Here is a 25,085-nt window from a genome sequence, read left to right on the forward strand (position 1 = left end):
ATCTATCCACCTATATGTCCATTCAGCTGGACACCCATCAAGATCCATCCATTTACAGATTCATCATCCATCCAAGCATGCATCCTCCGACTATCAATCCATCCATACACCCAGCAACATCAATCCATTCACTCACTAAGATCCATCCATCTGCCCTTACCTATTCATCATCTATCCAACTACTGGTCCAACCATCCATACAAGCATCCCTCTTCTATCTATTCATTGATCTATCCATCCATGTATCCAGCAAGATCCATACATCCACTGAAGAGATCCTCTCATCCATCCATCCGTCTGTCGCTCCATCTGTCCATTCATCCATACAGGCACACATGCCCATCCATTAATCTATCAACCTATCCATTATTCAAGATCCATTCACTGAACCATGCATCCTCCCAACCAATGCAACCATCTATTCAACCTCCCATTTACACATTCTCAATTCATGCCAAAACTCTCCAGCCATCCATTAATCCACCCATCTATCTGTCCTGCTGTTTGTCTATCTATTCTTCAATCCAATATCTATCTACCTCAAGAAATAACAATTGAAACATCACGGTGCTCAATTTAATTGAAAATGTTCTATGTTAGTAAAAATTGTAGCATTATTGAGAGGAAAACAGTAAAATAACATTGTAAAGTCATAATAAAAGCCAGAAAAAAAGCACAAGCTAGATCTTCTAAAATGCCCTACAATATATTGTGTACTGTTAAAATATCTGTCGATGGCGTTCAGCGCTTAATAATCTTTGACGCTGCACTGAAAGCAAGTTGTGTTACTTGCATTACGTGGCTTCCAGCTGCATAATTACGTACAATCCCTTTAATTTACGGATAGGCGGGGAAACTATTAGGCAAGTCAGTAATTATTACTCTGCGCTATTCTTCTGTTTTTCCCCTTGGGTTTTTATGTTGAGCCCGATTCTAAATATAAAACTACACGTCCCGGAATACAATTCGTGGTAGGAAAGCAAGACTGTTGAAGGTGCTTCCAAGCAAACATCTAATTTGCCGCAGCAATCAGACAGTCAGATGTTAAACCTTTCTCCGTTAGCATTTCCTTTGTCCATTATGCCTTTGCTTCGCCTTTCCTGCATCAGTTTGACTACAAGGAGGTAAGCTGAGCTGGCCTACAAGCGCGACACTTACGCACTTCCTGTGACGCCGGAAGTAATGTCACTTGTAAAGCCTTTCTCTTTGGTGTACGCTGAGAGAAAGGGAGATGGTGGAGAGGCATTGTGGCATTTAAACGTGTGGGTATGGCGTTTCTCGTGCTTTTCTGCAGAGAGGCAGACCTTGAATAGGAAAATACGTTATAAGTTAAGCACGCTGAGATCAGATGAGATCGGATTCTCATCTCTGCCAGGAAGACTAGTCGGGTAATAATTGATTTGTTTTGGATGGAGAGCTTTTTCGGCTTCGTCTGGCTGATGGAAGGATACGTTTTTCGAGTACTCCGCGGGACACAAATAAACATGGCAGAAAATTAAATGCAACGCTTAATGGCACAAACGTTAGTTTTATAAAAAATCTAAAATATTGTTTGTTACATGTCTAATTTCTCGCAGGGGCGGTTAGTAGTCGCCTGGGTATAGTGTAAGTGCAGTTTCGAGGGCTGTAGTGATCATACCCCAGCAGGATGCACGGAGACGAACACGAATAAAAGGGGCGGGCAGAGAGAGGCCCCGCCGTATTTGTGTAACATTTGGCGTGTCCCACGCCACCGGTGCTCTGCAATAAAGGCGGCGGGCGGAGCTGCGTTGGCAGTTGCGCACCGACCGGTAAAGAAGTCATTTCGAGTCTGAGTTAATTTATGCGGCGCGCCCAGCTAGACCTACCGACAGAGCTCATAACCGCTGGGTTCCCGCTATACGGCATTACGGCAAGGTAACTACAAGTTACAATTTTATGAGAGTGGGGGAAAAAAGGGGTGCTAGTTTTGGACATTTTACTTTCAAGGGAATGGATAAAGAGCGAGGCAAACCGGTTCTGAGCATACTGCCTTCCACACAAGTGTACCCTTTTACTGAACAGTGTTGATTTCATTCTTAGTGAGCACAGAGATGTGTGTGAGTACACCTCGCAAAACAGTGGACCCCAATTAATTCACGCATGTATGAAAGGTAGTGGGTGTGGAAAACCCACCTGGGCTCGGGATAGTATATGATTTTTTTTTATTTTTTAATAGTGGCCAAGACTTGCTGTTGGTATCTGGACACACCCTGTTAGTCATAGGGTCACTCACTGCGGTTTGCTTGCTAATTATATGCAGTTATACGAGTCCGCTACTTGGGTAGAATGTGCTAAGTACAAAATTGGCTGCCAATACAAGTCTACATGCTTTGCAAATGCTTCTAGGTGAATTTGAGTTAATGTAAGGGGTTCTGACCAGACCAAAGAACATATATTCATTGTGGTCTTTATGCACATCGATTTTCGGTGCATGCTAGTGCGATGTGCATTTAAAAATGCGTACTAATAAAGATTGTGGAATTGTTTGTACAATACAGAAGTGTAAAATTGTGTGTGCATGCTAGTGTGATACTCGGCAATCTGAGCACAAGAGTGTATGTTTACAAAAAAAAGTTTGGACACATTTGTGTGCAGGTTTTTGTTACAGTTTGTGCGTCTTGGTGCATACCTATGAAAAATACACGTTTCAGGTGTCTTGTGAGTACCATAACTATATCTATCAGAGTGCATGTCTTTGTTTCTGAGTATATTCTCTTTTATATGGCTCATATTTCAAATTAGTGTGGTTTTAGGGGCACTGACATTTACATTTGGCGCATGTGAAAAGGGGGGGGTGCTTTTATTACTAGATTTTTTTTTTTTGATTTTTTAACCAGTGCAGCAGTTTTAAAAGTGCTGCAGAGTTCCTTGTCAGGCTCTTGCAAAATCATAAAAATGTTGCTAGACCTGCTGTTTGAGTAACTTGAATAATCTATTCTACCACAACTATAATGTACTTGTCCCATAAACTTTTCTCAAATTGTGTGATCCCAAGCAAATATTTTAGTTTACAGAGTCGCCTTTTTCTTCATTCTCACAAGTGCACATTCAAATATGTGAGCTCAGCATTTCTGCTGTACAAAGACTCTTCTGTTTGATTGAATAGACCAAACATTTGCTCCATGTATGAAAGGAATTTGCCCCACATATAGGGGACACATAATCCATGACTTGATTCTTACTTTACTAATAACGCTGCTATCAGGGCAGGAGTGTTTCTCAGTTTGTTTAAACACTCACTTTTAATAAATACATTACTAAAGCATGATGTGGTCACACACTGTCATTTACAGACACAATTTCAAGAAATGTCCAAAAAGCCTTCCTACTAACTTTCAGCTTTACTGATAAAACTATGTAATGTATTAACAATCTGTGAAAATTCTCAGAAAACATTTATTCTTTGCACATTACCAAGGAAAGTTTTTTTTTTTTTTTTTTTTTTTTTTTTTTTTTCTCTCAGCCTATTAAACATTTTTTTTTTTCATCAGACAGAAGTACAAACCATGGGCTTTCACAACTACTGAACTATATTTTGAAGTGTTTGTACAGTTGACTTAGGTTCTTCCTAACTCGCAACATTTAAATAACTAATACCCTACATCCTTTTGTTTCACTCTAACTACAGGCAAGTCAGGCAGTTCATTAAAAAAAAAATCCTAGAACTCTGCAGTCAGAATGAAAATTAATTGTAAGGCAAACTGACTTTTTTACCTCTGTGTAGGAAAGTACAATTTTTCTTGGCATGTTACCCCCAATTTTACATCCATGTCAGTATGTTTTTGTCTGTCTCACTGGGATCCTGCTAGCCAGGACCCCAGTGCTTCTAGTTTGTGGCCCAAATGTGTATGCCTGTGTAGTGCCTAACTGTGTCACTGAGGCTCTGCTAATCAGAACCTCAGTGCTCATGCTCTCTCTCTGCCTTTACATTTGTCACTATAGGCTAGGCTAGTGACTACAATTACCAATTCTAATTGGCATACTGGACCCCCCTTATAAGTCCCTAGTATATGGTACCTAGGTACCCAGGGCATTGGCGTTCCAGGAGATCCACTTGGGCTGCAGCATTTCTTTTGCCACCCATAGGGAGCTCAGACAATCCCGTACACAGGACTGCCATTGCAGCCTGCGTGAAATAACGCACACGTTATTACACAGCCATCTTCACTGCACTTAAGTAACTTATAAGTCACCTATTTGTCTAACCTTCACTTGCTGAGATATTTATGGCACATTGTCACTAAAATAAAGAACCTTTATTTTTTAGTAACTCTGAGTATTGTCTTTCTTATGATATTGCACCCATGTGACATAGTGGTATTGCAGGAGCTTTGCGTGTCTCCTAGTTCAGCCTTAGCTGCTCTGCTATAGCTACCTCTATCAGCCCAAGCTGCTAGAACACTACTACATTTCACTAATAAGGGATAACTGGACCTGGTATAAGGTGTAAGTACCCAAGGTACCCACTACAAACCAGGCCAGCCTCCTACACTCTGTCGCTGAACACAAAGCAAATGTGACAAGAACAAGATTTAAATGTCTTTATTGCTCCTTCACTTTCTGACCTGTTCTTTGTCAGTTTGCCAGAAGATGTGACTAGGGCCTCAAAATAGCTCAACCTGATAAAATGTCTCACCATAGCCAATGGGTGAGTGGCTTTTTTGAGGCCTGATTGTATAGCCAAAGCTTTCAGCCAACAATACAAGTGCAAAGTTAGCACTGGTGACTAATGTATCTGCTAAAGAGAGATGTCAGTTTTGAATCATCTAAGGTAGCGCAGAGGGTTAATATGCCCTCTGTAAAGAACATAGTATGTAGATCACAAAACTCTATTTTATATGCAGTGCTCAATAGGATACTTATTTTGTCACAGAGATCCTTTTGTTACTGTGCAGTTCATAAGTTACAGTCGTACTCTAGCACAGTGAGCTATGAACTGCCGTCAAAGAGCTGCATGCAAACTGCATGGTACAGGTTAGAATGTTTTCCCCTAATTCTTTGATTATCCTAATTTTGCTTAAAGGGGTTTGTTTGGGTAGAAGTAAATTATTAGTAAAGTCAACCCTAATTACTGCGTTAAGTTCTGAATACTGAGTTTATGCTTCCCCAGACTGACTACTGGTTTTAAAAAAAAAAAATGCCTATCGGTGTGGGCGACATGAATCCTACACCTTGTAGTGCCTTTGGTCTTATGGGATATTTTCTGTACACTGATGTGCACACATATGATTCACTGTCTCTGTAAGAGTGTGTGATGTAAAGTCCTCCAACACCCTACGTTGGTAAAAGAGGCGCTATAAAACAAATGAAATACATGTGAGAGGGTCTATGGAGAGACGAGGCACTGTTAGACGTGATTGTGAGGGAATCATTGATAAGCTTCAATAAAGATAACCATATCCTGGTGCACTGTAAGGTCATTGTTAACTATACTTTAAAAAGTAATACAATTGAATATAAAATGAAAAATTTGTTGTCAACAGCAGTTTCTGCCATTTATTTTTCTGTGGGGAGCCCCCCTCAACCCCACACCCCGCCCATTGTAGTGACCAGGGTCGTTCAGTATGCACTCTTTGGGGGCAGATCTGGCAAAATATGCCAGGACTGATTTGGGTTCCCAGTCCAGCCCTGTGGGGGCTGTTTGAAAGTGAAAGTGGTTGAATGTGACACTTCATTTCAAAAGAGGTGGCAGTGGGAGCTTGTCTCAAAGCCTGATAATGTTATATAAATGTCAGAATGTGATTGTCTACTAAAACGTAATCCTGATGGCATGACTGACACTTTATTATCTCATATCAAGAATAACTTGTGTTTTTTTGTTATTGTATACAAACGTATTTAGTGTGAAAAAACCTAGCACAATGAAAGAATCGCTTTTTGGACAGCAGAGCAATACATTAGGTGAGGCAGGCTCAGGAATAATATAAATGTCATCCCTCAACTTTAGATAGTTTATTACTGTATACATTATGAGGCAAAGTATCCACTTTTTCACTCTCCCTCACCATCTGCTTTTCTTCATCCCTCATCTCACCTCCCTCCTTTCTTCTCTCCATTTTCCTTTCATTCACTACCCGGTTTTCTTCTCTTTCTCTCTCTCACTGCTATTCTCTCACTAATTGCTTTTCACTGTGCTGTCTTTCCCTTCCACTTTCTTTTCTCTCCCCTTTTCCTCTTGCGGTCCACTTGTCCTCCCTTCTTCTTTTCATATGTAATTCAAATCATGTTCCTTTCTTGCACTCAAGTCTCTTTCTTCAGTTTTCTGCACTCTTCTCATTCCTTGCTTACGTTGTCTGTCTTGTTCCCACATTCTTCCTCAAGCACCCTTTTATCTGCTTTTCCTTCTTGCACCTTTCATGGTTTACACTTCTGTCTGATTCCTTACCTCTGCACCACCGTTCTTCCATACTTCTTCAGTGGAGAAAATGTTTGCATGTTGTAATCCATGCCTGATACAGTAGTGCAATGATGATTAATGCACTGTGAGATTGTTTCTACATTTTGGGCAGTACTGCTACCCACCCCCAGAACAGTGTGTTCCGGACTCAACTGCCCAGCCCAGTTTTCTCTCAGATTCCTGGCAAACCATAGCATGCACTTTTCTACAGACTGCACAGCAACTGAAAGCACTCCCAGCCCTCTTCTCTGGGGCCACTAGATCACTGAACTGCAAGCTTCAGCCGCACAGGCAACAAGGCTCTGAAACGCTTTCTCACAATGATGCTACTGCTTTGTAAAAGTCTTAGCTAGGCCACAAAGTGACATGTTGGACAGAATCTCGTGGTCTCGCACTGGCACCATTTCTCGAAATTTACAAAACTCCTTGGCCAGACCTGCCTGGCTTAGCCTTAACAATTTAACCTGCTGATTTTGTTTTTAATACCAACCTCATTTTAGGGCTTCATATATGTATCTTTTTTGGGTAAATTGTTTGTTTTGACTGGGGTTGAATGTTCTAAGATATCATATAAGTAATGGCGGAGCCCATAGGTCTGACAATGACAGCCGGCCTTTTGGCTTTGGCTGTGTTTTTATTTTGTCATGCTTTTTGCAAAACTTTATAGTTGCAGAATCTTATAGGAATGCATTAATCTAAAACTAAACAATTGGGTAAAAATAGCAAACATATATTTCGGCTCAAAAAACGCACATTGCATAGTAGTTCCTGGCTCTTAAGGGAATTATTTTGTGTGTGGATGTGCTTCTTGTGAAAGGGAGGAATGTTGGCACTGATAGTGAAGCTAGCGAAACAGCTGACCCACTGCCCTGGGCTGTATGCTATAATGAATGAATGGATGGACAGATGATACATATACATGACACCGTAACAGACCACTGTGTGAAGAGGGCTGGCGGAAAGCCTCAATAAGTATATTATACAGGGGTGTGGAATTTATTAAAATATCTACTTGTCCAGGGGACAGGTTGCTTCTCAAATCTACTTGTCCTGTAAAAAGATCTACTTGTCCCTTTGGTGCCATGTAGTGTGGCGACAAATTATGGCAGCAATTAATAGCCTCTCTGATTATGCCAGGGCTACTACCATAGTAGGGCTTGAATACTTGGAGTTTCAATCCCTACTGTAGCAATTTCCTTATTTTGCCACCTTTCTGCATACTGGGGCTGGAGGAAGCAGTAAGCAATAGTTCCAGGGCTGGAATGCCTTTGAGTCTGCAAACCTACTAACCTGAATGTTTTAAAGATTTTTACCAGCTTCTCTCTAATATTTTCCCATAATAAGAAAGGTTGGACATTTACTCCTGACAATGGCAGAATTAGAACTTCTTCCAGGGTTGGGAAGAAAGTGGCTGGAGGGAAAATGAACTTGCAAATGCTCAATAGATTTTCACATGAGCAAATCTACACATCGTATTTACCCACGCTAAAATACAGTTCACAAATATTTTATAGGGGTACGACATATACCATGGGTGCACTTTTGTGACTTTCTTTAAGAATTTGGCCACAAGTAGGTAGGTTCAGATTTGTGACCTGCAAATTGCGAGTCGCAAATCCGAATGTAGGATGGTGTCCTTGACACCATCTGTGATTCGCAAGGGCTTCGCAAATGCCCACATCATGAATAATCATGAGGTGGGTCGCAATTTGCGACCCCCTCACGAATGGTGGCCTGCTGAAGACAGCAGACCACCATGTCTGTGACTGCTTTTCAATTAAGCAGTTTTTTTTGTAATGCAGCCCGTTTTCCTTAAAGGAAAACGATATGCATAACAAAAACGAAAAATGAAACGTTTTCGTTTCATTTTTTCAGGGCAGGCAGTGGTCCACAGGGCCACTGCTTGCTCTGAAAAAATGTTTACAGTGACATTCACAATGGGAAAGGGGTCTCATGGGGATCCCTTCCCTTTTGCGAAAGTGTTAGCACCCATTTGAAATGGGTGCAAACTGCGATTGGTTTGCGCCCGCGTTCGCGGTCACAAAACAATCCTACATTGCACTGCGAGTTGCAATTAGGAAGGGAACACCCCTTACTAATTGCGAGTCGCAAACCCGTTTTGTGATTCGGTAACCAGGTTACTGAATCGCAAAACTGGGTTTGTGCATCGCAATGTGCTTTTTGCACGTCGCAAACAGCGAAAGTCGCTGTTTGCGACATGCAAAAAGCTACCTACATGTGGGTCTTGGTCCCTAATTAGGTCTGGTGTTAACAAAGACATTTTGTTTTTATTAAACTTCTATTTCTCTCTCTTTCGGCTGGCTTTACTGTGAGTGATCGCATTCTGCTCTTCCACAAGGAGCATATTGCCACACAAAGTAGTTTTGTTCAGTGTCAGGAACTACAGTGGCAATCAGTGACGTAACGAAACTGGAGGGTGCCCCTTTGCAAAGAACATGAAGGAGCCCCCTCTCCAGACTCACTCAGGGCAGGTGCTGTGCTGACGGGGCCCCCTGCAGGGCGGCTGCGGGGCCTTTGTTATGCCACTGGTGGCAACGTGTGCTTTAAGATTTCAAAAACTTTTTGGGGGGGTTTTGCCAATATTTGTTACAATGTTGAGGGCCTGGTAGCTCCCACAACAATAAAGTGTTACAAAAGCCATGTCAAAACAAGACACTCATTGATGAAACTAAAAGACTTATAAAAATATGTCAGATCAGTTGGCTTTGTCAGTGTTTGTTTATTTTCATGCTTCCCATAATCGTGTTGAAAATGGTTACACTGATTTTCCATTAGAAATATTTTTGGGAAATACTAGCATGCATCAACACATTTTACTAAATGACACTTCATTTGCATATAATCAGAGAGCATTCTGGGAGCATTATACTTAGCCTCTTACCCTAAACTTTTCAAACGTGTGTACACGTTTTTTTTTTTTGTACTGGAACCAACGTCAGTAGTGAAGTGTGACCTTAAAACATTTATTTACAGCACGCACCCTAATAATGAAGGCTTTCAAATAATGAACCATAAATACAAGTTCGAACAGCATTATCTTTTGGAAACTCTCTGTAAACAGGCAGCCAAAGGGTTTGTGCTGCAGGGGGTTGGGCCTACTTGTCCCAAGGACAAAGTAAACATAAAAACTTGTTGCCCTTGACCCCAAACAAGATGGTCTTAGCTAACCTCCTACTTAAAAATAAAGCTATGAGTCAGGGAAGCTCCCTACATTGTACTGAGGTTATATTGTGATAACAGGAAGACCTATTAGTGCCACAGACATTGTCACACATGCAAACAATCCTACAGTGAAGTTAGGGCGTTTTATGGTGAAGTCTCTTACTTTTAAGGTCAAGTGCAGATCTTTGGGGTAGGTGGCTGTGTAATAAGCTTATCCGAAACCTCTTCCTTGAGTTGATCAGCTATTTTCTGAGGGATTGCCAGGTTGCAAAACCACTAAGTACCATTCTGTTGACATAATTTTGAAAATATGGGGTTGCCCCAACAATAAATCACAGGAAATCACATAAAAGGGGATTGTGATTAAACAAAAAAAAAAAAATAGTGTCGTTTCTGATCTAGGTGTCTAGAATTTTCCATTTGCAATAAGGGGTCGGAAATAGTGCATCAACGTTTTGCAAATGACCATTATTTTTGTAACCTGACCTACATGCTGCTAGATCAGTTCACTAAATTCCGTACCATTGTGGGTTGCTATTTGACCTACCTCAATAATATGCATGAGGTTTTGTAGAAGATAAGTTTCATGGAATACCATTACTGTTCCATCTAAACTGTTTAATGGAAATGATCAGAATGAATGGCATTTACCATTTCATAGAAGCCAATTCATAGCATATTTTCGGGTTCAAAATTGGTTTAGGCATGCTTATTTTTTAAGATGTAAATGCAGTGGTTGCATATCTTACTTTTAGAAATAGTTGTGTCAGAGATATTTGTTTCGGTGTGTAAATTGAAGGGATATTTATGTTGTTAAACAATTATGTTGGACTCTTTTCTTTCACTGACTCTTACCATATCCAGACACCTCACAACCCCTAAACACTACCCATCCCTGTCCCATTACCATTCCTTAGCTACACCCATCCCTAAATCCTAAAAGCCTTTCTACGCCAACACTCCACCCATCCCTGAACACATCTCTAACCCTAAACTCCATCCATACATGAAACCTAAAAACCCCACCCATCCATATCACTTAAAATCCTCACCACCCCAAACTCAATCCATCCTTGAACCCTAAAAAAATTCCCTCACCGCCCTTAAACAGCACCCATCCACCCTGACACCTAAAACACTTACCACCCTAGACTGCATCAGTTCCTGAGCCCTAAAACCCCTTCCTATATCAAATCTCCACCATTCCTGAATTCCTAAAAAGCCCTCACCACTCTAAACTCCACTCAGTTGTGAGTGCTAAACCCCCCTCCCCCACCTCTACCCATCAATGAACTTTCAAAATCCTCAGCACCCCTAGACATCCATTCCTGAATCAAATCCTCTTTCTAAGCCTGAGCTCTACCCATTCTTGACCCCAAAAAATGCTCTCAGGACCCCCTAAACACTACCCATCCCTGAACCCCCAAAAAGTCACGCACTAGTCATAAACTGCACACAAGTTTAATGTAATTTTGGATTTTCCTTAAACTTATTGTTCCTTTAAAATGCTTATTTTAATTTTCGATTATTTGTATTTACTTAAAACTGTCTTTTCTTAACATTTTTTTTCTCCAGATTTTGTTTCCTCCGATGTGGTTTCAAATTGGAGATTTTAATTTTTTCATTAATCACATACTTCATTCAAGATCATCTTAGAGCAGTGGTTCCCAAACACTTTAGAACCACAACCTACATTTAGGAACAACAAATGTTCCTGACCCACCGAACTTTAGTGGACATGTTTCAGGACAATTTTTAACTGTAACTAAAACGTTGTGTGGTAGCACATTGTAATTTACAGACAGCACATTTTCTATTGAAATGACAGCTACAATTGCACAAACATTCGGTTTTGCTGATAAAACAATATAGCACACATAATGTGTGGAAATCTGGTTTCTGTGAATATTTACATTGGTAAATCACCAAGTAAGTGTCTTCTTTTTGATTATATTAAAATCTCTTGTTCTTGTGCACGTCAGAATTACAAAAAAAAAGTGCTTGATATTTACTTTTGTAACTGCTGGATGCATATTAGTCATCTATTGGTATTTACACTTTGTGTATTGCAAAAAGTAATATCCTGTATTGTCACATAATTCACTTTACAACCTCCTCTCAGTTTGCAGTCTGAGAAAGAAAAGTAAACACCAGTCCCCATGTTAAAAGAATAAAGCCTGACATTGACCTCTGTCTTTGAATCACTAGCAAATGTGACAAGTTAAACGCAGAATGTAAAGGCACCTTTATTTATTGTTTTGGCTGTTCTGACCTGCTTGTGAGTAAAATCCCATTCTAAGGTTATATTCGGATCATCCTTGAGTAATACAGCCCAAATCTGAAGTCATCACAAGATGTCGTACTCCTAGAATCATCCTGGAGTAATACAGCCTAAACCTGAAATTATCATTGAATCATCCTGCAGTAGTAAATGATCATCAGTTGGTTTCTACTGAATTAATCAGGAACCAGTCCTAGAGCAGAATCTGTGATGATTCTGGAGTTATCTCATTTAAATATTTTGTGCTATACATATACTTCAGGATGTTGCGACAACCGCCCCCCCTCAGATAACTTTGAGAGATCAGCTGAAGTCATCGGATGACTTACAAACAAGTGCAACGTCAAGTGCTTAGCTGCTAAGTTTCCCAGGTCCATGCATGATATGCTTCTCCAATTCATTTTTTCCCTTTGAATTCTGTGACTTGCCGTCCTGCCTTATAAGGACATAAAAACAACTAAGTCCCAGAATTCATTCATAAAAAAACCTGGACTGGAGCAACACAATGCATGGACCTGGTAAACTTGGCAGGACTGCAGGTGCTGACTTTAGGGTAGTATGACTGGTGCTGCCGCACTGGCTGCCAAGTGTGCAGGGCTCCATTTGCATGACAGGCTGAGGCGAGATATGAGCTGCGTGCAGAGATCTTTTTGGTGTGCCTAGCATGTTCTTGGGGATAATAAGAGCAGGACATCTCTGGTGGTTAATGCACTTGGTGGAATGATCTGTGATTTGTCTCTGCTCACTGTTGGGACTCATGATGAAGTAGTATAGAAGAATAATGTTGCAAATGCAACGTGTAACCTGCATATCATACGTTTGTATTTTATGTAGATAACTTAATGGGTTACTGCTTTTGTCACAGATCATTTTATTACTTGGAGTTCATAAATTATAATCCTTCTAATATAGCGCATTGAGCTGTGAACTGGTGTCAAAACACTGCATGCAGATTGCATACTTGCCAACAAATCCGATTCATGGGGAGACTCATGATTTTTTTTTTTTTTTATGCACCTAATGGCTTTGTTTTAGGTGCCTCCCGCTATTCACTATCTACTAACTAGGGAATCACATAAAATAATTTCACCTCCCTCGAGGTAGGTGTAAAGTTGGAGAAACAATTTATTTTCTACAAATCTTTCAAGCTCTGTATGTGTGCTGCCACTGACAGCACACATACAAAGGGGTAAAGTGTTAAACTTTGCCAAAGCATCTAATTTTGTGCTGGAAGGGGTATCCTTTTAGTATAAAGCCTGTGCTTGAAATCAATCACTCACCCTTTTTCAGAAACTCGTTCAGAGAGCCACTGGGCACTCACGGTTGCTGATCTCAACCATGGGAGGTTGAGGCCGTTTACACCTGGTGTCCCATGGTCCAACTTACTATGGATCCTAAGCAGCTGGGCAAAGTACCCCTTCTGCACTTGACTCTTAGTGGTAACTATGGTTGAGCAGTCCAAGGTGCTCTCAGTGGGGTAGTGTAAGTACAGGTCAGTGGACATGACTGATCACTCAAGGAGTGCACAGCAATGTCAATTAAGCAATGTCCAGTCAATAACCTGTATAAATAGTACCATATTTATCTTTGAGGTTGTGGGTCTAGTGTTTTGCACTAGCAAATCCCTCTCTTTGTAATGTGGTAGGGGTTATTCCAGTTCACTGGTGGCTGCATCTAGAAATGCTGACTAATAGCATTAACTCGAGGCTTCGCACTGACTCTTCATAAAATAGTCAAAATGTGTCTTGGTGCCATAGTGCCCTTAACAGCAAGTTCTCTGGGGTCCAATAGGCCTGTAACCAGTCTTACCTGCTCCAGCAGCCAGTAGGCTTGCAGTGTCTCAACGAGTGCCCCAAAACTGGGCACTCAAACTGCTCCAGTCCTGTGTGGCGAGTCTGCTGCACACAGCTCCTGCAGCAATTGGATATGCTTTTGTGCTCCTCCTGCGCTGTAAGTCTTGTGCTCTCTACACAGGAGGGGGACTGGGGTTTTGAATTCTTGCGGTCCTAACGATGCACACACTGCATCTTCCTCTGGGGGTGGGTAGCTTCGGCTCAGTCCTTGTTGCATCGTGGTGACCCCTGGGTCACAGCTCAGAATTCTCAGCTGACAGCCCGATCCTCATAAGCACGTAGGTACTGGCAATCCCACCTGGCTTATGGGGTTTCTGTAACTCTACCAGCCAGGGCTTGGCCACACAGTAGTCCATATCAGGGTGTGCCCTTGTGGCATATGGGATAGTCGCTAGGCTCTGTGCAGGCTTCAGCCGTGCTGACCTGCAGTAACTTTCACCCTTACCCTGAGTGCCAAGCTGTACTGTTGTATGGATCCTTAATGCTGATCTTTATTTTCATTGCCAAATACAGATCTTGTGTGTGCACCATGACATAGGCCTATTTTATGGATAGCGGTCTTGTGGAAAGGGAGAGGCACCCAAAGCGCTAGCCTCATAGTGGTGGAAGGCTACTGCCTTCGCCAGGAGTTAATCCGCCCCAGCGCAGTGGTGGCAGCACACTATATAGTGATCTGTGGTAGTCCGTAGATCCTTTTTAACCTGTGCCACTGGAGTGAGGCCTACAAGCTCACTCACCTTTTTAAAGTTATGCTGATATGTGCTTAACTCAGACGACCTACATCATTTAGATGTAGAGTGCTGTGCAGCATAGGAGTGGTGTCTGCGCTGGATGTATGTGTTCCTGGGAACAGTACAGGGATAGAGCAAAACTGTGCAGTACATGTATTAGGTATATGTATACTTGAGAGGGAAACATTACATGAGAGATGTGGTGCTGTGTAGGGCGCGCAAAGTGGAAGCATGTGCTGGATGTATGTGTGCTTGTGAGAAGTACAATACATGAAGGGTGAAATGTTGTGCAGTGTGCATGGTTAGTGTGTGCCTTCGTAAATAACACACCATGGCACAAAACAGAAAGGCTACAGTACTGAGTAGTGTACACCGAATATGTGTGGAATGAATGTATATGTGTCTGTGATGGCGCAGCGCAGGAGGCAACAGTACTAGTTATTGTGTGTGCATACACTGAGTGCCATATGCATGTAAGGATCAGGGGTGTGGAATTTCTATAGCCCGACGCCCAGTACATATTGTTTGTGAAAACTATTATGTCAATGGGTGATTGTATGGAGTATATGGCGCTCACTGTCAGTTCCCAATTACAAAATTATTCTCTTTAGTCCAGTATCCAGGATGGTGCACTTGAAGGAAAATCACCCTTAATTCCTTCCGCTCAGTAATCAAAACATCACTGATAACAACACTTATGAACATAAGGCACACACCCAATCAATGTCCACTTCATGTAGAATATCCAGTCTTTATTCGTTGCTTCTTGAATTTCAACCATGTATTCCAGCCATAACTTGCCAATTTAAGTCACGGGGTACAACCCTGACGAAACTGTTGTTGGCGGCAACTGGCTAGTGATGGCTGGAATACATGGTTCAAATACAAGAAGCAATGATTAAAGACTGGATATTCTACATGAAGTGGACATTGATTGGATGTGTGCCTTATATTCATACATATTGTTTGTGGTCGGAGACAACAAGTTTTCATGTTTATTTCGTCCTTGTGACAAGTAGCCCCAACCCACTGCAGCACAAACCCCTTGGCTGCCACTTTACAGTACTGCTTTATGGAGCAGGGAAGGGAGTTGCCTGCAGTTGAGGTAATATTTGTGTCCATATATTAATGTTGTTTGAACTTGTTGTTATGGCTAGTGCTTAATTTGTGCTTGTTGTTTCCAGTGCTGAGCACCGGCACTTATTTTTGAGGGCTGTCGTTTATATTTCTGCCTCAAGCATTTACTGCGAGCAAAAGACATGTGGGAAAGACTGAGGAAGAGTTCAAACGAAAAAGCGCCACAATGGGAGAAAACAGAAAGCTACAAGAGTGAGCTGAAGGAGCAGGGAGTGGCTTTAAATGGATTGAAGAGGCCCAAGAAGGCTTAAGGATTACGCTGCCTCAGTATTCTGTGTTCACACATTTATTTGCACCAGTCGTGTGTTTAAGAGGAGGGCTTTGGTCACCTGCACGTTTTTATTTACAAACTAAGCACGGGTTATGGCTTATTAATGCAAAGCGTTTATTAGTAGGGTGAGTGCACTAAATAAATGTAAGCTTGGACTGTACTACTCATAGTGGTTCCAGTGGAAAAAAAATTGCACTATGTTTAATGCCCCCAGGGTGCTCTCTGATTAGATGCAAATATTGGCAGAAGCTTGAAAGCAAGATTGTTGATTCTTTGCTTTCAAAATAAAATGTTCACAAAAACTCTAACTAGGAATACAATGCTAAACTCCAGTGAAATTTAAGGAACAATTTCTTAGAAGCATCATTCAGTAAAATGTGCCTGCAAGCTAGTATTTCGAGACATATTCACAATGGAAAATCGGTGTAACCAGTTTCAACAAGAATATAGAAAAAAATGAAAATAAACAAGCATTGACAAAGCCAGTAGGTCTGCCATTGATGGGAGCTGACAGGCCTTCACCACTGTAACAAACACTGGCAAAAAGCAAAAATATGTTTTGGTCTCAAAAAGCACCCATTGCCACAGTAGTTCTGGCACTGAACAAAACTACTTTGTTTGCTGTTATGCTCCTTATGAAAGAGCAGAATGCTATCACTCACAGTGAAGCCAGGTGATAGATGGATAGGGTGAGAGATAGAATTTTAATAAAAACAAAACATCTTGGTTAACACCAGGCCTATTACGTGCCCAATCCTTAAAGAAATTCACAAAAGTACACTCATGGTACATGCCTTTGCATTAGTGCTGATTTATGCATTTCTCAAATTCACAAGAACCTACAGCAGTAGACCAGGAAATCATACTCCTTGAAAGTATTTGTGAACTGTTTTTTTAGCATATGCAAATATGTACGTGTTGATATGATCATGTGAAAATCCTTTTAGCGCTTACGAGTTCACTTTCCCTCCAACCACTTTTTTCCCTAACCCTGGAATAAGTTTGACTCCTTCCCTTGTCAGGAGCAAATTCCCAGGCTTTCTCAGTGTGTTGGTGAAAACCCTTAAAATATGCAAGTTAGTAGGTTTGCAGAGTCTCAAACGGGCGTTCCAATCCTGGAACTATTGCTTACTACTTCCTCCAGCCCCACTATGTTGATCTGTGGAATGGTGGCAAAATAAAGAAATTGCAAGGATTTAAGTCATCATATAGTGTTAGCCGTGGCATAATCAAAGAGACTATTATCAAAGCTTTTATATAATGAGATTGCTGCCATAATTTGTCGCTGCACCACATGACTCCAAAGGGACAAGTTTTTTTTTTTTGTTTTTTTTTTTTTTTCCCCCTGGACAAGTAGATTTATGAAGCAGCCTGTCCCATGGAAAAGTAGATATTTTATTCAGTTCTGCACCCCGAATGATCTGTTACATGGAGGACACTGGGTTCCATTTTGGGATGCCCAGGCCTGCCTGGTGAAGACGCGGGGGGCAGAGGAATCACCCCAGATAGACTAGTGTATAGCTGCGTTCCTGTAAGCTGAATGGGGCACACTGGAGGAAGGGAGAGAGAGACTCTCCCTTTACACTTTTAAAGGGTGCTCTTTCATTCAGTGATGGATCACAAGGAAAAGGCCTGGACCCACCTCCGGAAGCAGCACAAGCGCCTTCCAGCCTGCCAAGACCAGTGTGCCCTTTGAGTAAGAAGAAGGCATTGGAGGGAGCAAGGGTCAGTGGAGAGCTCTGTCTAGTGGACGTCCAATGCAAAGTGTGAAGAAATACCTGCTGCACTGTTAAGGTTGTTGCCTGTGTGCAGAACAGAGTTGGTAACCCGCAGTGTCAAGGAAGGGCCACCGTAATTGAGCTGTCTGTCAAGATGCATTGATCAGGTTGAGCTGTGCGTAGTCCTGAGACGGCGACCCAGAATACTAGGAGAGGCCGACGTGGAAAAGACTGGAGCTGTAGCAGGCCGCAACATTGTATCCAGGAACCGCTGCCAAGAGCTTCACTGAGCTGATTGGGATGAAGCCAGTGTATTGTGAAATACGGTGACCCCGTATGCCGGGGCAGAGTCACCGGGGGCATCAAAAACTACAACTTGATCTGCAACCCCAACTGCAAAATATGTGAGGATGCCGTGGGAGCACCTACAATCCTTCACCCAGGCGAGCGACCCACAAGAGGATCATTGCAACAGCCCCCCACCCAGAGACAAACCGGGCACTTACCTTACAGGAGGAACCTCTGGTCGATTCTGGAGCATGACCACGAGTGAGAAAATCTGCACCCACTGAGTGAAGACTCGTGAGCTGCAGCAATTTCACTTGAACTTAGCTGCAGCTGCACCATGTGTCCACAGATGGCGTGCACTTAAGTATTCCTGACACATCACACCTGCTAATATGACTAATTTTGGGACTATTGGCCCTGGGGTAACTTGCTGCTAGTTAGTGTTGGAATACTACTGACTCTTGAGAATCGGGCTACTGGTGGGGTTTACCCTGGATGTTGCCTATACTGAATGGGTAATAACCACTATCACAATCACAAGGAAGAAATGAGGGCCTGGTGGGACCACCTAATGAGACACTAGAGTCCCGATGTCCGAGGACTGTAGTTGTGTATGCATGCCATACTATTCCTTTGTGTTGCTAGCAATAGAAATAAAATACTTCTACTTCTAGATAAAAGTGAATATTTGGTTGGACAATAGTATATTAATGCTGCTGCGCTCTAGTTGAGTTGTGAGTCCAAGTTTACTTTCCTGTATCCCTCTCTCCTCCAAGGGAAACTTGGACTGCTTGCATAATGGTAACCCCAAGAGTCAAGTGCCTAAGGGGTACTTGGCCCAGTTGCTTAGTAGTCTGGCCCGGGACATCAGAAGTAAAAGGCCTTGGCCCAGACAGTTGGGCCAATATACCCTGTGGCCCTCTGAACCGGGTTCTGACAGGGACAGTTTGGACAACAATCACTGTGGAAGTATGCTCCCTAAAATGTTAAAAATACCAACAGCTGGGGACAGATGATTCTCTGTGCTCATGTTGCTCACAGTGTCTCTACATACATCTGCTAAAACATGCTGAACAGCACGTGCTACATTATGGCTAAAAGACATTCACATTGACAGTGCCAATAGTTCGGCATTGCCAAGACTTATTGGCTTTGCAAATGTTTGTTTTAAGGTTCTTTGTGAGTTCAAAAATTCCTGTACATAATTTAACATAGTGAATAAAGTCTGCATGTTGATTAAATAAGTGAATCTTTGGCCATTGAGGGTTGTTTGTATGGTAAGATTTCACTGTATGAAGGTTAAGCGTTGTTGTGACGTTTTATAATAAACAGATGCGAGCCTATGAAATCTACAGTGATTTTTCTATTGAACCGATGAAGCCTTTAACTTTGGCCGGGCCTTACAGTTTACCCAACACCGGCCTTTTCAAGAGCATCTACACCAACGACTATCATGAGTAAAGATATAAAATCACAAAAATGTAGAAAAACACAGCTTGCAAAAACCATATGCAACCTCTCCCAGCCGGGGCTCACCAATATCATCACAGTACAAACCCCGGTGGTTGTCAGATTGGGTGGCGAACACCAAAATTCTGGCATAATCTGGTAATCCTTGAGATTTGTGAAAGAAAATACGCTCTATAGGCTTTAATACAGAGTAAATCTCCACGTCAATGCTTACCAACTTTATGATATTTTTTTCACAAATGTCAGACCTGGTGTCTTTATCATAACATTACTTAATAAACGGATCAGACCTATAGCCCATATCATTGGTGTGCCACCATAAGCAACTCTTTCTTGCGGTATCAAGACTACATTTTCCCACAAGCATAAACGTGTTTTTGAGTGGAAGCACGCAGATTCTGCACAATCAGACCCTGTACTCAAGAAACGGCATGTGTGTGGAACTTTAGCCCCTCTCTAGGTAGGATTCTGAAAGCTCCTGTTGGTTGATTACATAAAGTCACGCTAAAGTTGAGCTGTCAAACCAGACGGAAAAAATCCATGTAGATTAACGACTGCCATCCTTCTATCGTTGCGGCTACCAGAGAAAAGCACAGGAAATTATCTAGTAATGTCAGGCACTAATAGCTTTACAATGTATGTGCCCCTGAAAGTTTAGGCTCTTTTAGTGCGATAAATAAAATACTTGCAGCAGAGTGGAGGCCAAGCACACAACTTCTGCCCAGTCATTACATGTATTCCCGACTACCAATATGTGAAAACCCCACGTGTGTTTGTAAATCTTAAAGCCCTTTTTAAGACAGATCGGTCACATAATGTCTGACGGTAGCTGCACTGTCAGTCCAGACCTACATATTAGCAACTGGTGATGCACCAGGCACAGGAGTTGTAGCATTAAGATAGGTTGAATTAGATAATTTTGCCGTTGTACGCATAAGTGTAATAATGAATAGATTTCAGTGATGCAAACGTTTGTTCATGATGAGATAGGAAAACGTGCAGACCAAGGAAACCTGTTACCTGTGGCCATGTGCTTTACCTGCATATTAGTAGAGAGTAATGTGAATTTGAAGAAGTTGAAAAATCAGTTTGATTGCCAAGAAAACGGAATAGTAAATTATTTAAAGGAGGCTACTTATGCTGATGGAAAAGTGTAAATATCAATGAGATTAAATATTTTTACAATAATATCAGCAGGCATAGTGTGCCCTAATGAGGCTAATTAACATTGCACCCTCCACTGAACACACAAACCTGCTGTTTGGGTCGTATATGAGCATAAACACAACATTACATCATCCATGTGAGTGTGTGGATGGGGGTTTGAGTGGTATGTGTCCTGTTGTGATCCTCCATCTTGTTGATATGAGTTTGTTCAACAGCTTTAATCGTAAGGAGTTGGAGTTGTATGTTGGAGGTGTGGTAGTATGTTTCTGTAATGTCGTGGCCAACAATCATGGTATGTGAAGTATGTTTCATAGTCCGAAACGGTGTTTTGATGAACATTTGATGTGGTTTGGTTGGGTCGTGTGATGTACAGCGGTGGTTGTGGTGTTGTGTGATTTAGTTTTGTGAGGCTTATGTTGCACCTATATGTGAGGTAAGGGTTCTTTGGCAACGGCATGAAATGATGTTGTGATGCAGTGTGTTGGATTAAGGTGAGTACATCCATTTTGGGTGTGTTGCTACAGTGTGATATTGGAAGATACAGCATGAACAAAGAACTTGTGTGGATATGTGATATGTTGCCATCATATGGCACCTTACTACTCAAGGCGTACAGTGTTACGTGGTATTGTTGAAGAGGGATAAAAGATGTTGTTAGTACTACCAATATAATCTCTTGGAGATCTGTTTTGACCTGCACTGCAAGCCTGTTTGTACATGTGTTTATATCTTTGTCCCCATATTTGCGATGATTGGGTGGGGGCGTGAGTTTTGTGATGCGAGTTGTTTCTTTTCTTCTTCAAAGGATTCGATACAGAAACCTTCGGGCTTGCTGCTCATCAGTGGAATCATGAGTTCCTCGTAATTGGCACTTTTTGACACCTAATGTTTTTGAATATTTGTGTAGTGTACTCATAACTGCTTTAGGATATTAGTGGAGTAAGAAACTGTCACTGTGATAGTTACATTTGTGAAATGCCTCAATCATTTTCTATGATATATGTTTTAACAGGAGAGTTACCTTACATCTACACATTATGCAAGACTTAGGAGAAACACCGGAAAGGATCTTGCTGGAACCATACAAGTATTTGCTTCAGCTACCAGGTATGGCGTTTTTCGATCAACTAAATGTAACTAAGTTGTAGGATTTTATTTAATGGGCCGTTGCTGTGCAAGAAATGTAGCTGCAGTATTGTCAATTGAAATCTGTCTTTCCATGTTTTTTTTGCGTAACACTACACCTAAGGTATTTGTATGCTGCACACGAAGCCTTACATTATATTGCATTGTAACGTGTGAGAAACTGGCAGTAAGAGAAATAACGCAAACTTTCTAGTTAACTATTTTAGGATGGCGTGTAGATTCTAGAAACATGGGCTATGAATGTCCTGTATGGGGCTAGTCCAGACGGAGATGGAATAGATGCTTTTGACACATTTTCCTCTTGGCCGATGTATTGACTCTGTAACATGTATTTTTGACTCTGTGATGCAGCAGTTCTTAGCCTTATGACTTCTGTGAACCCCCAATCAATCTTTGTTGGAAGCCAGGGACCCTACCCAAGTTATTTTCACGATTTGAACCTCAAAGAAATACACAAAGGTAAGTATACACCAAAAACACACAAATTATGCCCTATTTTATTTTTTGGGCATACAAAAAATACACAAAAATCGAAATTGTAATGAGAACGTTGAGGCGTTTCAAGCTAGTTTTATTTCTGAGACGCAGTGATATGCTCGACTCCAGCATCACTTTGTAATTTTTGCTTGTAATAAGTGTGTAGTTTTGTCTACGCATGCCATTGCTTCAGTTGAGGCCACCCATACTAGATTTTGGTTGCTCCTTTCAATTGAGCATAGGATACCAACTTAATTTTTAGCTTCCAACTTCAAATTCCTTTACATTTACAGAGCATGTAAAATAGTAACATTTTACAATTTGCCTTTTTTAAGTATATATACTTTATTATTCTGCTAGTATTTTATGTACGTTCGTGGATGCTCTGAGTGGACCCCAGGGGTCCACTGCCCAAGGTTAAGAACCACTGCTGTAATGCACGTGGTGTTTTTTTTCTTTATATATATATATATATATATTGTGTTAACAACACTTATCTAGCACTTCTTGGAGAGCATAATGCCTACTGGTGTGGCTAATGCAGATTTAACAGATGAGAGGATGAGAGGAGGAAGGAGCATAAAATATAGGGTATGGGGAACATGGGTGGAGGGAACGACGTAGGTGGGAAAACATAACAGTATGTAGGGAAATATTAATGGGCATAAGCGTCAAGAGCCAAAATAACTGGGAGATGTTGCTATGCATGTTAGACCTGGAATCTTTTGGCGTAGTTTACCCTGAAGTTTTCTCGTTTTGACTGTGTGCTGCACTTCGATTTTTCTGGCTTTAGGACTCTCCACACTTTACCACTGCTATCCAGTGCTAAAGTGCGTATGCTTTGTGTCTAAAATATGGTAACATTGGCTATTCCATGATTGTCATATTTGATTTACTAGTAAGACCCTAGTAAAAGTGCACAATGTGTGCCCTGGGCCTGTAAGTCAAATGCTGCTAGTGGGCCTGTAGCTCTGGTTGGGCCACCCACTGCGGTGGCCTTTCAGACACGCCTCAGGCCTGCTATTGCAGAGCCTGTGTGTGCAGTTTAAACTGCCATTTCGACCTGGCAAGTGTACTCACTTGCTATGCCCAAACCTCCATTTTTATTACATGTAAGACACCCCTAAGGTAGGCCTTGATTATCCTCAAGGGCAGGGTGCCGTGTATTTAAAAAGTTGGACATGTTATTTCAAGTTTAACATGTCCAGATAGTGAAAAACGCTTGCATTTGTTTTTCACTATTGCATGGACTATCTCTCCCTTGGCTAGTGTGGGGATTGCCTTGAACATCTTCTAACCGTAATTTCCCAGTTGGGAAAAGATAAAAAAAATTGAGTTTGGTGTCTCTGGACTCAAAATTTAAAAACACATCTTTTGGTACTGGTGGTTTTTAAATTGTAGGCTTGAAAACGCCACTTTTAAGAAGTTGGCATTTTCTTACTTTACCATTCTGTGCCTTAGCCTGCCTCCAATCTACATCTCATCTGTGTAAGGTTAGGTGACAACTACTTTTGTGCATTCCATCCAGACATCCATAAATACAGGACACTCAACTCCCCCTGCATTCCATCTGCATACCGATGGGTCTTCCTGGGCAGGAAGGGTGGAGGGGGCTCTCACACTTCAAAGGCTAGTGGCCTGACCCCACACAAAAGACTGATAACCTCCCACAGACCTCCTGGCAGACAGGACTGGGCTGAAAGGGAACAGGACCACTTCAAAACCACTCTTTGAAGTCTCCCCCACTTCAAAGACACATTTGGGTATACGTACTGGGCCTCCTCTACCATATACTCAGAACACTTCTGGACTGAGGGCATTCTACCAGGAAGAAGAACTGCAGGGCTGTCAGGAGGAACTGCCACTTTGCTGTTTGCTCCTCTGCTGTGTTGGCGTGCTGCCTGCTGCTTCTTGCCCAGAGTGAGAGGACTGGATCTAAATCTACATCCTGCAATCTAAAGTTTCTCCAAGGGCCTGACTGAGCTTGCCTCTTGTTTTTGATGTCTCGGCGATATCAGGGTCTTTACCTGCATCTTGCTACCAGCACCTGGGCTCCTCAGCTGCGAGTCCTGTTCTGCCAAGTGGTGCCAAATCCATTCCTGGGCCCTTGGGGGTGAGTGTGGTGCTGCAGCACAAGAAGTGAAGCAACAACACCAGCACGCCACTTGGAACCGACGTATCCCACTGCAGAATTGCTGCTTTTGCTGCTGCCTGCACTGAAGCGGTGGACACCAGTCGCTGACTGCGCAACGCAGCGACCCCGACTTGTAGCGCAGCCCCGGCTTGGCTGACGGTGGACCGCCGCATCAGATCCAGTACTCACCGCTTGTGGATCTCGTCGCATCACCGATGTTGCCAGATCAGGAAACAACGCATCGCCTGGAAGCGTGACACATCCCCTCCTTGGATCAATACATCATCACTGACACCCAACGCAACCAAGGTACTGTCAGTGGGTTTGTGTGACTCCTGTACCTGACCCATACTCCATAGCAGTCAGACTGAACTTTTGGATTTTCCCCGGTCCAACTTGACCAAATAGCCCCAGGTTTGAGCTGTTGTCTTTTATAAGCACTGCATTTTGATTTAATCTTTCAAAATTAATAACTTGACTTGTGTTTGTTGAATTTTTGTTGTTTTGGTCTTGTTTGACTTGGATAAATATTGCCTATTTTTCTAAACTGTTGTGGAGTCCTTTTGCGGTGATTTCACTGTGTTACTGTGTATGTGCACCAATACTTTACACTTTGCCTCTTTAGTTTAGCCTGACTGCTCTGTGCTAAGCTACCAGAGGGTGAGCATAGGTAAACGTTTAGTGTGCATCTTACTTGCCCTGACTAGGATTGTGGTCCCTACTAGGACAGAGTTCAAACCCCTGTCAACTAAAGACCCGATTTCCAGCAATGCGTTTTGCAGTATTCTCTGTGGATCATATATAGCAGCTC

The 25,085-nt window shown here is 42.0% G+C and overlaps 1 protein-coding gene across 5 annotated transcripts in view; it reads left to right on the plus strand.

The window, feature by feature from the left end:
- Positions 1-1,175: 1,175 nt before the first annotated feature.
- GGPS1 (geranylgeranyl diphosphate synthase 1) overlaps positions 1,176-25,085 on the plus strand; it is a 57,306-nt gene continuing 33,396 nt past the window's right edge. Inside the window, exons 1-2 of one of the 5 annotated variants that reach the window (XM_069215799.1) lie at positions 1,176-1,262; positions 21,530-21,624. In XM_069215799.1, coding sequence (XP_069071900.1) covers positions 1,183-1,262; positions 21,530-21,624 — 175 coding nt within the window. In that variant the 5' untranslated portion in view covers positions 1,176-1,182. Of the gene's footprint in view, positions 1,523-1,551; positions 1,897-21,529; positions 21,625-25,085 lie in introns of those variants that run through there. The other 4 variants (XM_069215802.1, XM_069215798.1, XM_069215801.1 and 1 more) reach the window with 4 other exon arrangements.

This window comes from Pleurodeles waltl, chromosome 12 (genome assembly GCF_031143425.1).
Source record: "Pleurodeles waltl isolate 20211129_DDA chromosome 12, aPleWal1.hap1.20221129, whole genome shotgun sequence".
Taxonomy (NCBI): Eukaryota; Metazoa; Chordata; class Amphibia; order Caudata; family Salamandridae; genus Pleurodeles; species Pleurodeles waltl.